The sequence below is a fragment of the Vidua macroura genome, chromosome 6 (assembly GCF_024509145.1).
Source record: "Vidua macroura isolate BioBank_ID:100142 chromosome 6, ASM2450914v1, whole genome shotgun sequence".
NCBI classification, from domain to species: Eukaryota; Metazoa; Chordata; class Aves; order Passeriformes; family Viduidae; genus Vidua; species Vidua macroura.
The window spans coordinates 57,292,645-57,306,701 of record NC_071576.1 but is presented as its reverse complement, the minus strand read 5'-3'; the positions used below and the strand labels follow the sequence as shown (position 1 = coordinate 57,306,701).

The 14,057-nt window shown below is 58.2% G+C and overlaps 2 protein-coding genes across 2 annotated transcripts; one reads left to right on the top strand and one right to left on the bottom strand.

Annotated features, from left to right (window-relative positions):
• The first annotated feature begins 369 nt into the window (after nt 1-369).
• Nucleotides 370-5,763, top strand: TCIRG1 (T cell immune regulator 1, ATPase H+ transporting V0 subunit a3). The gene is made up of 19 exons (XM_053979954.1): nt 370-805; nt 1,061-1,139; nt 1,227-1,456; nt 1,545-1,639; nt 1,809-1,935; nt 2,015-2,097; nt 2,220-2,313; nt 2,384-2,596; nt 3,103-3,253; nt 3,331-3,470; nt 3,688-3,845; nt 3,923-4,013; nt 4,094-4,212; nt 4,389-4,602; nt 4,720-4,824; nt 4,898-5,008; nt 5,095-5,215; nt 5,302-5,473; nt 5,565-5,763. Exons 1-19 carry the CDS (start codon nt 689-691, stop codon nt 5,644-5,646), a joined length of 2,502 nt encoding a protein of 833 aa, XP_053835929.1. The 5' UTR covers nt 370-688; the 3' UTR covers nt 5,647-5,763.
• A 57-nt stretch (nt 5,764-5,820) lies between these two features.
• Nucleotides 5,821-7,511, bottom strand: TBX10 (T-box transcription factor 10). Its single transcript, XM_053980738.1, has 8 exons — nt 7,457-7,511; nt 7,068-7,251; nt 6,893-6,994; nt 6,655-6,826; nt 6,408-6,563; nt 6,272-6,339; nt 6,099-6,187; nt 5,821-6,044 (listed from the first exon to the last, which is right to left on the bottom strand). Exons 1-8 carry the CDS (start codon nt 7,509-7,511, stop codon nt 5,821-5,823), a joined length of 1,050 nt encoding a protein of 349 aa, XP_053836713.1.
• Between the last annotated feature and the right edge of the window lie 6,546 nt (nt 7,512-14,057).

The following is a 14,057-nucleotide window of genomic DNA, read 5'->3' as shown; positions in this document are numbered from 1 at the left end:
CTCACTGTCCGGTCTCACACCGGTGCGGGGGTCCTGCTGATACTGGCGGGCGGTTTCCCGGCTCCGCCCGGCTCCGCGAAATGTTTCCCATTTCCATCCTCCTCGGGGGATGTTGCGGGGCTCCTGTCTCCGAGGGGCCGCTCCCCACGCAGTGCGGGGTGCGGTACGTCCCGGGGAACGGGTTTCCAGGGGGGCGGCGGGGCCGGGCCGCTCGGTCCCTCCCCGGGGCCGGGCTCTTCCTGGGGAAGAGGAAGTGCTGGATCCCGGCCGAGCTCGGTGGCGGGGGGGGGGGCAGCACGGCCGGGTGGGTCGGAGAGGGTCCGGCCCGGGCGGTCCCGGGGCGGGGAATGCGCTGGCCCTGACTCAGAGGCAGCTGAATGGGGCGGGGGTGGGGGGGTTTCGAAAGTACTTTGCCAGGCCGGTGCTGGGCACAGCCGCGTGTGACTGAGCGGGCCGGTTTCCCACGATTCACAGCACGGGGACAACCCGGTTCCGTCGCCGCAGCCGCCGAGACACCGGGGCGACCTCTGCCCTGCTGTCCCCCTTTCCCGCCCTCACGCCTGAGGAAGCTCTCAGTTTCCCATTCTCATCCCACTCCCCATTGCCTCCTGTTCCAGTCTGTCCCATCCCCAGGTGTGTGCCCTGACGCCTCCGCATCCCGGGCCGGACCGGGCGTCTCCGGGGGGCCATGGGGTCCCTGTTCCGCAGCGAGGAGGTTTGCTTGGCCCAGCTCTTCCTCCAGTCGGCTTCTGCCTACAGCTGCATCAGCGAGCTGGGGGAGCGCGGGCTGCTGGAGTTCAGAGACGTAAGTAGGGGCTGGGGGGAAGTTTTGGGGTGTCTGCGGTGCAGGGGGTTCGGCTTGGGTGGGCCTGGGTGCACTGGGTTTGGGGTGCTCTGTGTACAGGGGGTTTGTTCTGGTCGGGTTTGGGGTGGGTGTTCTAGGGTGCCGTGGGAACAGGGAAGTTGGTCAGGCTGGGTTTGGTGCCCGGGCTGCCTGTTCCCCCGGGGTGCTGCACCCGCCAATCCAGTGTGGGGCCATGCCTTGACTGTACCCCCGCAGCTGAACCCCAAAGTGAGCCCCTTCCAGCGACGCTTCGTGGGCGAGGTGCGGCGCTGCGAGGAGATGGAGAAAACCTTCAGTGAGTGCCGGGGGGCCGCGGGCTGACTTTGGGGGGCTTCTCAGCGGAACGCCCGGCTCAGCCTGACCGTGTCCCCCACTTCTCCAGCCTTCCTGCAGCAGGAGCTGCGGGCCGCGGGGCGGGTGCCGGGGCCGTGTCCCGAGAGCCCGCGGGCGCCGGCGGCGCGGGAAGCGCTGCGGGTGCAGGAGCAGTCGGAGCAGCTGGCGCAGGAGCTGCGGGAGGTCTCCCGGAACCGAGCGTCCCTGCGCGGCCGCCTGCGGGACCTGCGCCAGTACCTGCACGTGCTGCGCGAGGGACAGCGCTTCACCAGCCTGCCGGTGGGTCCGGGGGTCCCCGCCGACCTGGGGGTGCTGCTTTGTGCGTCAGTTTCCCCCAGGCTCATCCCTCTGCTCCGCATCGCCGCAGGCCCCCCTGGGCTCCCCGCCGCGGCCACGGGCGCTCTCGGAGCGTGAGCCCATCCTCGACCCCTCCCTGCACCAGCACCTCGACCGCAAGATCAAGTGAGAGGGGGAAGGGTGTGGGGTGGGGAGTGGAGAGGGGCTCTGGGGCTGTGGTGTGGCCGTGGGGCAGCTGGGAAACTGTGGGATAAGGCTTGGAGATGACCTTTGGGGCAGTGGCACAGCCATGGAGCGGTCTGCCTATCCCAACACTCCCGCTGTGTCTCTGCAGCTTCGTGGCCGGCGTCATCCACCCGTGGCGAGTGACCGCCTTCGAGCGGCTGCTGTGGCGCGCCTGCCGCGGGTACCTGGTGGCCTCCTTCGTGGAGATGCCCGAGCCTATGGAGGACCTGGCCACGGTGAGGCAGTACCCGGGGGTGGGCTGGCAGGGCTGTGGGGGCTGGGACACCAGAGTGACACGGACAGTGCTGTCCCCAGGGTGAGAACATCACCTGGGTCATCTTCCTCATCTCCTACTGGGGCGAGCAGATTGGGCAGAAGATCCGCAAGATCTCGGACTGGTGAGTGGCCATGCATCTGCCCACAGGGAGGTTTATTTAATAACACCCGCTCTGGACCCTGCTGCGGGGCCGGGCTGGGGAGCCCGGACACCCCCTGACAGGGCGATGTCCCTCTGTCCCAGCTTCCACTGCCAGGTGTATGCATACCCGGAGAGTGAGGCCAGCAGGACAGAAGCCATTACCAGGCTGCATGGCCAGATCCAGGAGCTCAGCGTGGTGAGCTGGGTGCCATGAGGGGATGTGGGGGCCACGCTTGGATTGCCATCCCTGACACAGGTGCCCGCAGACGCTGGAGGAGACGGAGAAGTACCTGGCGGAGGTGTTGGACAAGGTGGCACAGGTGCTGCCCACCTGGCGCGTGCAGGTGCAGAAGATGAAGGCCATCTACCTCGTCCTCAACCAGTGCAGCTTCGATGTCACCAAGAAGTGCCTCATCGCCGAAGTCTGGTGCCCCGTGCGGGACCTCACCCAAGTGCAGGATGCCCTGCGCCAGGGATCTGTGAGTGGCTCAGTGTCCTCATCCTGGGCATGCTCGGTGTCCCCGTGTCCTCGCACCAGGAATTGTTCAGTGTATCCATGTTCTTGTTCTGGGGCTGCTCAGTTGTCCTTGTGTCAGGAGTTGTCCTGTGTTCCCATGTCCTTGCGCCTGGGTTTCTTGGTGTCCCATGTTTTCACGTCAAGGGTTTGTCGCTGTCCCCATGTCCTCGTGTCAGGGGTTGTTCCGTGTCTCCGTGTCCTTTTTGTGAGGTTGCTCAGTGTCCCCGTGTTCTCATGCCAGAGGTCACTTGGTGTCCGATGTCCCCTCATCATGGTGGAGCATGTGCCAGGCTGGAGGGGATTGTGGGGTGGGTGCCAGGAGCAGGCTCCAGGTGCTGGGAAAGGGGTGCTGGGGGCTGGTGCCAGGAAAGGGGGGTGTTGTGGGGTGGGTGCCGGGGGCAGGCTCCACGTGCTGGGCAGGAGAGCACGGGGGGTGCCAGGGTCAGGTTCTGGGTGCTGTTCCCACAGTACCAGAGCGGCTCCAGCGTGGAGTGCTTCGTGCAGCGCGTCCCCACCGCAGAGAGCCCCCCCACCCTCATCCGCACCAACAAGTTCACCGCCGGCTTCCAGAGCATCGTGGATGCTTATGGGGTGGCCAGTTACCAGGAGGTGAACCCCGGTAAGGCCCCCTGGCACCCCCTGAGGCCCAGGGCTGAGAGGGGACACCTTGTGTAACGCAGCCCCTGTGTCTCGCAGCACCCTACGCCATCATCACCTTCCCCTTCATCTTCGCCATCATGTTTGGGGACGTGGGGCACGGGCTGCTCATGTTCCTCTTTGCGCTCTGGATGGTGCTGTACGAGGACAGCCCCCGCCTGCGGCAGGGCACCAACGAGGTGGGGGCACAACGGAGGGGTGGGACAGAGTCACAGACATGGGATGGTGTTGGGGTTGGAGGTTTGGGACATGGCTGGGGACGTGGGATGGGGTTGGATGATACAGGATGGGGTTGGTGACTCGGGGCCAGTATGGGTCAGGGTGGTGCTGTGGGAAGGGAATGGTGTAGGGCAGGGGAGGTGGTGTGGGACATGGGATCTGTGTTTGCCCCCCTAGATCTGGCTGACATTCTTCGAGGGGCGCTACCTCATCTTGCTCATGGGTGCTTTCTCCATCTACACCGGTTTCATCTACAATGAGTGCTTCAGCAAAGCCACTGCCATCTTCCCCTCTGCCTGGAGTGTGGCCACCATGGCCAACCACTCCTCCTGGAGGTGGGGTCCCACCCCCATGCCCCCTGCTCGGGTCCCCAGCTCACTGCTGGCACTGACACCCCTCACTCTGCCCCCAGCTCTGCGTACCTCGCCACCCACCCCTCGCTCACCCTGGACCCCAATGTCACCGGTGTCTTCCGAGGGCCATATCCGTTTGGGATCGACCCAGTGAGTGGCCCGTGGGGATGACAACGAGGTTGGACCCTCTGTGGGGTGATGCAGAGTCTCACCCACCTTGTTTGTGATAGATCTGGAGCTTGGCCACCAACCACCTCAACTTCCTCAACTCCTTCAAGATGAAGATGTCAGTGGTGCTGGGCATCGTGCACATGGGCTTCGGTGTCATGTTGGGGGTCTTCAACCACGTGTGAGTCCTTGGGCTGCACCCACGGGCTCTGGGCATGCCAAGGGCACTGGGATTGGACTCACCTGGGTGGGATGGGGTGGCACCTGGGGTCTTGTACCCCTGAACCTCGGTGGGTGCCGAGGACGTGCAAGGGTGAGAAGGGACGGGCTGAGCACGGCCAATATCCTCCCACCCAGACACTTCCAGCAGCGGCACCGGCTGGTCCTGGAGTTCCTTCCAGAGATGATTTTCCTCCTGGCTCTTTTTGGCTACCTGGTCTTCCTCATCTTCTACAAGTGGATCAAGTTCAGTGCTGCTGACTCCCTGGTGGCCCCCAGCATCCTCATCCATTTCATCGACATGTTCCTCTTCACCTCCAATGCCGAGAACCTCCCGCTCTACCCGGGGCAGGTACCACCCCACCGCCCTGGCAGGCACCTGCTCCCCACCCTGGCTGGGAGAGCAGGTGTCAGGAGTGGGGCTGTTCTCAGGTGGGGTAGACCCCAAAATGCTGTCCTCGTGCCCCAGGTGCCAGTGCAGATGGTGCTGGTGGTGCTGGCGCTGGCGTCGGTGCCCGTCCTGCTCCTGGGGACGCCGCTGTACCAGTGGTGCCGGCAGCGTGCCCCGAGTACGGTAAGGGCAGGGGCCGTGGGGGGCTCCATGGGGGTCACAAGGAAGTCTCACTGTTGGTGCTGTCCCGTTGCAGCCGCTGGCCACGGGGGAACAGGAACCGCTGCTGGAGGGACAGGAGGCTGGGAACTCTGTCAATGCCACCACGGAGGACGTGGAGAGCGGGGGGCACAGCCCTGATGCCAAAGTGAGGGGCATCCAGGTGGGCTTTGGTGGTGGGATGAGGGTATCTGTGCCCTCTGCTGATGTCCCGTGTCCCCTCCCTCCCTGCAGCACTTGGACTTCGCCGAAATCTTCATGCATCAGGCGATCCACACCATCGAGTACTGCCTGGGCTGTGTCTCCAACACCGCGTCCTACCTGCGACTCTGGGCACTCAGCCTGGCACACGCCCGTGAGTCCCCTTGGTCCTCCCTTGTCCCACTCAGAGCCAGGCAGACCCTCACTCCCCGCTCCTGCTCTTGTCCCTCCCATTCCCAGAGCTCTCGGAGGTCCTGTGGTCCATGGTGATGCGGAACGGCTTCGTGGGGCTGAGCTACGTGGGCGGTGTGGTGCTGGTGCCCGTCTTCGCCGCCTTCGCCGTGCTGACCGTGGCCATCCTGCTGGTGATGGAGGGGCTCTCTGCCTTCCTCCATGCCCTGCGCCTGCATTGGTGAGCCCCCAAAGCTGATGGGTCACTGGATGGGTCTGGGGGGGGGTGATGGACCTCCCCAGAGCACTCCTCAACCCCCTCTCCTTGCCAGGGTGGAGTTCCAGAATAAGTTCTACGTGGGTGCCGGGTACAAGCTGTGCCCCTTCGCCTTTGCCCCGGACACCTGGGACTAGCCATGCCAAGGGGATTCCAGGGGCTTGGAACATCGGCTGTGCCCTAAATTCCCCCCGCCATTGGACCCCTGGAGCCTCCTTGGTGGTGAATAAAGCCATTCCTGTGGCTCCCCCCAACTCTGTGTTGCCATTGCTTGGGTAGGAGCTGCAGGGGGTGCTTGGGGGTGCCCCCCATCACTGTTGGCTGTAGCCAAAGGTGGGGGCTGTGGTGGGGCCGTAGGTGCTGAGCTGGGGGAAGGCAGGCAGAGGGTAGGGCAGGGTGCGGGGTTTGGCTCCCACAAAGACACCAGGGGGGCAGGTGAGGGGCTGGAAGGTGGGTGCGGGGAGCTCAGGGAAACTGGGGGGTGCTGCTGGCTGTTGGGGGGCAGCAGCCAGAGTCCCATGGCTGCGTGGAGTCCCTGTGGGGGGGAGAGGCAGCAGCAGGGGCTCGGCCCCCCCTGCAGCCCCCCTACCTTTCTCCTGCTTCTCGGGGCGGGGGGGCAGCGGAGTGGCCCGGGCGCGGGGCATCGCACCCAGGAGGGACCCTGCTGGCACCCCACACCTGCAAGAGAGGTGGGGTGGGGGCTCAGGGAGGTGGCTCGACATCCTGGCCGTGGTGTGGGGACAGCATCCAGGCGTGCCTTACCATGGCTCGGGGTCGCCGTCCCGAAATCCCTTGGCAAAGGGGTTGCTGGCGATCTTCAGCTGGGTGATCTGCGGAGGGGAGCGGGGTCAGGGAGCTCCTGGGAGGGTGCCCCAATTTCCGTCTGGCTGGTGCTCACCCGGTGATTCTGGTAGGCTGTCACTGCCATGAACTGGGTCTCGGGGAAGCTGAAGGACTTGAAGTTCTGGTGAGCAAAGCGCTCGCTGTCGCGCCGCGGGTCCACAAAGACGACGTGGAAGCGGGGCTGGTAGCGGTGCATGGAGTTGAGGATGATCTAGGGGTGGGAAAGAGAAGGTGGCAGGACCCCCCCCAGGCAGGGATGCATTGTGTCTCCCCCATCACCCAGCCCGCAGCGGGGTCCTCACGTGGCCGTTGTCGTCCAGGAGGTTGTTGGTCAGCTTGAGCTTGTCGAAGGACACGATCTGCCGCATCCACTGGGCACCCTTGGCTGGGGAGTCGGGGTGGAAGTGGACGCGGCCAGGAGCCGCCGGCTCGGCCCGGCCCGCCGCCAGCCAGGATGAGCTGTGGAAGGCGTATCTGCAGGGCAGGGAGGGGCTTAGCACCCCCAGATCTGGTCCCCCGCCCCCATTGCCCCATCCCCACCTGTATCTCTTGTCGTCCAGCGGGATGAAATCCATGAGCAGGACGTAGTCGGCCAACGGATCCAACCCCGAAAGCTTCACCTGAAAGGTGGGGAACATCCTCCTGCGCAGAGAGGGGGTGGGAAGGGGGTGCCCCCCCCCACCTTTGCAGCCCCCCAGGCCACTCCGGTTCCCACCTGCCTGCCTTGGTGACGATCATCTCGGTGCCCAGGCGGTTGAACTCCTCCCAGAGGCTGCCCATCTCCAGCCGTGCCGCGGCGTGGCACACGTGCCGGTTCTTGCCGCTGGCCCCCGGCCCCTCGCCAGCCCATCCGAGGCTGGGGGTGCATGGAGACCCCTCACCTGGGCCCCCCAGGAAGGCTGCAGAGGATTGAAGGGGTGTTGGTTGGGAGGAACAGACCCCGTGCAGGGCCACCCCATCACACTCTCCTCCATGGAGATGGTGGCAGATCAAGGTGTCCTATCCCCCACCACAGTGGGGTTTTATCCCCATCCCTGCCGCCCCCCGAAACGCCGCAGGACCCCACCACTGGGTGCAGGGTGTGTTGTCATGGGTTGGTTTTACCTGCCATGGCTGTGGTGGGAGGGCAGGAGGTATCCGTGGCTCCGTTCCCCGGCATGGCGGCTGTGGGACCCTGCCAAAGCCCCCTCTTAGTGCAGCGCTGGCTCTGCAGTGTCCCTGCAGCCTGCCGGGGGTTTTATGCCCCAGCTCGGGGATGGAGAGGCGGGGGCTGGAGCTGAGGTGGTCCTTGGGGGCTGAAGCACGGCCCCCTTGCCCAGCCTGCCTTTGCGCCTTGACGCGGTGATGATGGACGGGAGGGGAGCGGTGGCACCGCTGGGACCACCGCCAGTCCCCAAACAGGGCTTGGGATACCCCGGGCTGGGCAAGGACATCTTTCTTGGGGTCTTCTTGTCCCTTCATATCACAGATCTGAGTGGGGGGAGGTGGGGGCTCCCCCAGGCAAAGCCCCTCTCGGTACACGGCCGTCACCACCTGATATTGCAAATCACGGTGAGGTGTTGAGGCATTGGCAAAGATCCACTGCTCCAGCAGAGCCTCTGCGGCTCCAGAGGGAGGAACGAGCTGCCCCCTCCCCATAACCCCCCCAAGGTGGGTCCAGTGTCTGCCCTGGAGCCTGGGACCCCCTGTGCCCCTCAGCAGTGACAGCGGGAGATGGATGGGGACAAGCAGGCGCCGCAGGGCTGAGGGCTCTTTGTGGGAGGGGACAGACACTGGGATGGGGCGTTCACTGGGAAAAGCAGAGGGGTTATTCCAGAGCCCCCCTACTCCCCTCCAAACTGCTCTGGTACCATGGATGCTGTCTCATAGCACACCATGGAGTGTATTCTAGAGGGATGAGGGATGCTGAGTCTCTGGGAGAGGGTCTGGAGGACCAGGGGATGTCCTTGTGGGGATACTGGTGGCTTTCTGTACCTGTTGGTGTCCCAGTGATGGCAGCACTGGCCTGAACTCCCTCCCTGCTCTGCACAGAGCTGGACATTTTCTCCCAACTGGCACTCAGCCTTCTGTCCTGCCTTGGGTTTGGCACTTGAACATCGTGACACAGAGAGGACCACGTGTCCTCGGGTACTGTGGGGCAGCCAAGGGGGCAGCCCAGGCAGCTCCAGCATTTGGGACCAGGGCCAGGAGTGATGTGAAGCAGGGAGGAACCGCCTCCCCAGGTTCCCCCTGCATCCCCCACACGTGTCCATGCCCTGCGGAGCTGGCTCAGCCCCATCCATCTCCCGCTGTCAGCCAGGCTTGGCTGCGGGGCCAGAATCGAGCGCCAGATGAGGAGGTGCGAGAGAGGCAGAGCTGACAGCGGGCAGCAGGATAGAAGGGGCTCAGCCTTGGGCAGGATCAGACCTGCCAGGGCTCATCCGCAGCTCCTGGACCTCCTGGGTGGAACTGGATGAGCTTCAAGGTCCTTTCCAATCCGAGCCAGGCCAGGATTCTCTGGCTGATGTAGACGACTGCAGGTGGGTCTCCTGAATCCCTGTTGAAGCACATGATACAAAATGGGCTTTTCAAAATGAACTTTTTTGGTCCCAAATGGGCAAATGGGAGCCAGAAAAAAATTTTAAAAAAGGAAAACAGTGCATCTTTCTCATGGGGAATAATTGCCACAGACAGCAGGACAGGCTGGACAGAGCTGTGGAGGCCACCAAGATGGAGCAGGAGAAGAGCGTTAGCACACAGTCAGATGACTCCCTGCAATGAGCCTCTGACTCAGCTGGAATGGGGAAGTGAAAGGTACTTGGGGGGCCAGTGAGGGGAGAAGAGGAATCGACCTTGTTTCGCAGGGAACACTGAACAGCCGGCACGGTGGGGTCAAGAGGGAAGTGAGAAGGCAGGAAGTGACAATACTCATTTCTCAACCAGAAATACACATATCTGTTAGGTAAGAGTGGGCAACTCTTGAGCAGCAGTTGGCTCTTTATTTATTTTATTTATTAATTTAAATTTTTTTTCTTTAATTTTTAAAAGCCTAATTGAGAAAAGAGGAAGAGAATTTTAGCAGGTAAAGTTATACCCTGGAAGTGTCCAAGGCTGCATTGGCCAGAGCTTGGAGCGCCCTGGTCTAGTAAAAGGTGTCCATGCCAATGGCAGGGGGTGGAACTGGATGATCTTTAAGGTCCCTTCCAATCCAAACAATTCCAGGTTCCATTTGCTCTAGGGAATGCGTAGTATGAAAGAAAATTGATAATTGCTAAGATAAAGCAATAATTTCCTTTAATATGTCCATCACTTAATGTTTCTTTCCTCCTCCCATAAATAATGAATAAAAAATACATTATTCAAATATAATTATGTATAATTAAAAGGTAATATAGAAATAGAGAAGAATTTTAAAAATCTTTCAAACTCAAGTCTCCAACAAACCCGTTTGATTTTGTTTCACTCCTGCTGACACCATTGTGCACGTGAGCGGCATCGCTCCGTCTCTGCGGGCATCCATTCCAATGTGTCCTGGGGATCCCAGCCCTAAAACCCAAGAGAGAAACTCCAGGATGGATCCCAAGGCCTCTGGGGAAGGCTCATTCTCTTTTCAGGTGCTTCAGAGACCCTTTGGCAACTGCTTATGTGGGGAAGGTGTAAAAGTTAAAATCTTCCAGCCACGTTAGAGGATGGAACAGGAAAAACTTCCTGGTTCTGGCGAGACCGATGGGGCTTGAGGACTCCAGCTCAAGGACCTGTGAGTATCTTGACTCAAGCTGCCATTAACTAAAGGGTGGAACTTTAAGTGGCTTTAGGACAATTTTTTGCTGGATGGGAATGGTCATGAAGTGGATTAGGAGGGGGGTGTTTTTTTTTCCCTTGAAGCTGCATGTGGATGAATGCTGGTCTCATTTTAATTGACCGAAATTTATTGGGAATCACTTAAACCATGTCCGTTGTCAATTTAATGCAACACTAATTAATGTGGAAAATTAAGGCATTATTGTTATGCTGTGGATGTTATTGTATTTATTATTGTATTTATTTGTCCCTAAATAAGAACATCTCCCTCCCCCCCGCCCCGGCACAAAATGTCATCCCTTCCAGGGACAGGGACAGGGCATCTGCAACTTATCTGGCCCCAGCACAGGTGTCCAAGGCCAGCTTGGACAGGGCTTGGAGCAGCCTGGGAGAGTGGAAGGTGTCCCTGCCCATGGCAGGGGTGGAACAAGATCAGTTTAGGATCCCTTCCGACCCAACCCATTCCAGGATTCCATAATTCTGCGTGCTGTGTTCAGACGCGCCCGGCTCATTCGATGCCTCCAAACCTCTTGATGTTGTCCAAACTTCCCGCACCATCTCTTCTCCAGTGAGTCTCTTTCCACCAAGGCAAGGCTGATTTTCCACCCCAGCTGCAGTTTTCTGATTATTCCTGCTTCCAGGTTTCAGGACTTGAGTCATCTCAGCCCAGGACTCATCCTCTCTCCTTGTAGGCTTTGCATGAGTCACCACAGGTTCCCCTGGTGGAGACAACAATGTGTTTGGGGGCTTTGACTCATCTGATCTATTTAAAACATTTTTTAATGGAAACATGGCATGGATTTCTCCACTTGCTGCCTGGTGGTGAAGGGTGGCGGGGTGACACAGTCACGTGGGAATGTGGGATTTATTCAGAGCAGGCACACTCCGGGCACAGGCTGAAGAGTCAGCTTGAGCCTCAAGGGCTTCAATTCAGACTATAATCATCACCAGGAAGTTTAAAAATAATTTTCAGCAGAAGAGTTCCTGAAGGGTTTTCCCTTTATCCCAGTTTTGCAGTTGGAACACTTCTCTAAATCCTGGGCTGTCTCCCAACTCCTGAATCTTGATTTCCTACATAAATTCTTCTTAATTCCCTGTGATGCCAATAGATCGGTTACATATTCCAAGAGATAAATTTGTAGATATACAATTGTGTATTTCTAAGAAAAAAATGCTTTTTATATATATTAAGGAATTATATATAAACATTTTCTTTACATGTTAAAATAAATGAATATATTGAAATTACTTTTATATGTTTGTTAATATATAAAATAATATAGAAGTTACAAATATGTTATATACGTATATAGAAGTAGGAAATCAGTCCTCAGGTTTCCATTTAACTTTCTGAAACTGACTGAATTTATTTAACTGTGTTTATTTATCAGTGCAGGTCCCCTCTTAAGGAGCTGCTTCCAAAGCAACCAATTCCCAAAGCATTCCAGGATTCTGTGTGACCGTGTGTGGGTCTCACTGGGACATGGCACATCCTCTTCTGGGCTACCTTGAGCATGTTGATCCATCTAATTCTACCTGAGAGGTCACAGCACATGAAAACCTGCTCCAGCTGCACCTGGGAGGAAAGAGGAGCCAAAATCTTCCTCCAGCTATGTTTGTATTGGCTATAGGGAAGAAATCCTTCCCTGGGAGGGTGCTGAGGCCCTGGCAACAGGTTGCCCAGAGAAGCTGTGGCTGGCCCATCCCTGGAAGTGTCCAAGGCCAGGCTGGACAGGCTGATCCTGGTGAATCCTAGTACAGCCTGTTGGAAGGTCCTCTACTGCCCCGCACAAGGATCTTATGGAATTTGAGTAGGACAGCAGGTGCCCCAGTGGAGATCCTTGCCCCTGGAGGACAGGGATGAATATTCCACACAGACCAAGCACCAGCCTCATCCCTCTCAGCAGGGTTGAAATCTAATCCCTGCTTTTTAACTGAATTCATTTCCATTCTGTCTCCGAGCCTTCACACCAAGCAAAGGTTTGTGGAGTAAGAAAAAGCGAGGCTGAACTTGGATTAATCAAAGCACTGAAGCCAGTTCTCTGACAGGGGCAGATTTCCAGATGCAGGCAGGTGGAGGCTGCCCCCGGGGAGGACTCAGCCCCCAAAGCGCTCGATTTTCATTATCTGTGACATCTCCAGCGCCGTCCTGGAGTCCCGGCGCCACCTCGCCTCCGGCATCTCCTCGTGGGTGATGAAAAGCAGTTCTAAATCCTCATTACAGCACCAGGAGACCAGACACATTGCTTCTGGGATATCTGGAACGGGATGTCAGGTTCTGGGGGTGAAACTCAGCCCTTCAGCCAAGGTTTATCCAATAATGATGATTTTTAAGTTTGGATCCATTTGGCAGGAGCCTGCGGTGCCTATCCTTGGTTTACTCTCTGGTGTAATTCTGTCAAGCCATGATTAATGCTATCCAGGAGAAAAATCAATGTTTATTTATTCTATCTGTCACAGAGTGGGATTTTAGGAGCTGTTGATCTCTCCCTGGTGAGCAGCAAGACGGAGCCTGAATTTATCTTTTTATCTCTAAATGAAGAATCACATCTAGAGCACAGTGAGGTGAGACAAAGCCCAGCTCTTGTTCCTAGTGCTTTCACATAGAAAAGCTGTTCCTGGGACACGGGGAGCAGGTATTTATTCCTCAAATGCTCACCCTGGACTGGGAACACTCAGAAGACGAGGAAAATTTTCATTTTTCCAGCAGGTACTGGGAAAATCGTGGACTTGCATGTACGCGTGGCTGGAGGAGCACTAAGAAGAAGCCTTGCAATTTACCGGTGATCTGTCCTGGTGCGGTATTTCCCTCGTTAATGCCCCAAAAATTCCCGTTTCCAGGGGCTGCACCCGGGGCTCAGCACGGCGCGCGCGTGTCGCCACCTGCGGGCGGTGCGAGGTACTGCACATAGGGGGCTCGCGCATGCGCAGTGATAGACATTAGGCACAGCAGTGCGCATGCGCTGCCCGGTCAGGTGGGGGCGGGCTCACTCTCTCCTGTGCCTCAGTGCTGCCGCCCTGTGGGAGCGCCCGGCACTGCCCGGCCACGCCGCCCTGAGGGGGCCGAAAGGCGGGAGGGGCGAGTTCTGGGCTAGCGGGAAGATGTTTCTGGAACCGGATTTGCTTCAGAAGGGACCGCAAAGCGCATCTGAAAAACTCCTGCTTTCCGGTTCTGCAGCAAAGAACACGTCTGACCCCTCGGCCTCATGGACACTGTGCTGCCCGGGCTTGTCTGGGAATGCGAGCGGCTGGTGGGAGCTCTGGCAGAGCACCTGGAGACCAGGTAAAATCAGAAATGGGATTGTTCTGGTGCTGTGGAGTGTGCGTTTCTCTTCAAGAGGTTCCTCTGACTGATCTGTGTCACAGTAGCTTCCTAGAGCTGGAGTCATTTCCTAGCAGGGAACTTGACTTGGAAGCTGCATTCCAAACTCTTGTCCGCATTTATTTTATCTCCCAAATGAAGATGCCCAGAGAAGCAGGCTGTTCCTAACTAAAGAACATTCAAATTCATCGGTGGGCTTAAAATTAGAGATGCCTTCAGGACACTTCAAATTCCTTAGTATATGAATGGAATTTAAATGAAATATCCAAATCCTGACAAGCTTGTATGAACTCCAAAGCCTCTGCAAGTGTTTTACAGCCAGGGAGGGAGACAAGAGTCTGGAGTCTTTCCCCAAAAACTGGCTGCTGGTTTGTTTGACCAGGCATAGGAATGATTGTGCATTCCCTGGGGCTGTCTTTATGGAAAGGTTTATTTATGTGCCCTGGTTTATTCAGGGTAACTTTAGAATGATGGAAACTGATTCCATTGAAATGCCAGAGGTGCCCAATGCTTTCCCCAGCCAGAGCTCAGAGCCAGCCCTGTGGGAAGGGGTTTAATGCCCATTTTCCCAATCCCTCGAGGCAGCAGCACTGGAGCACTCGA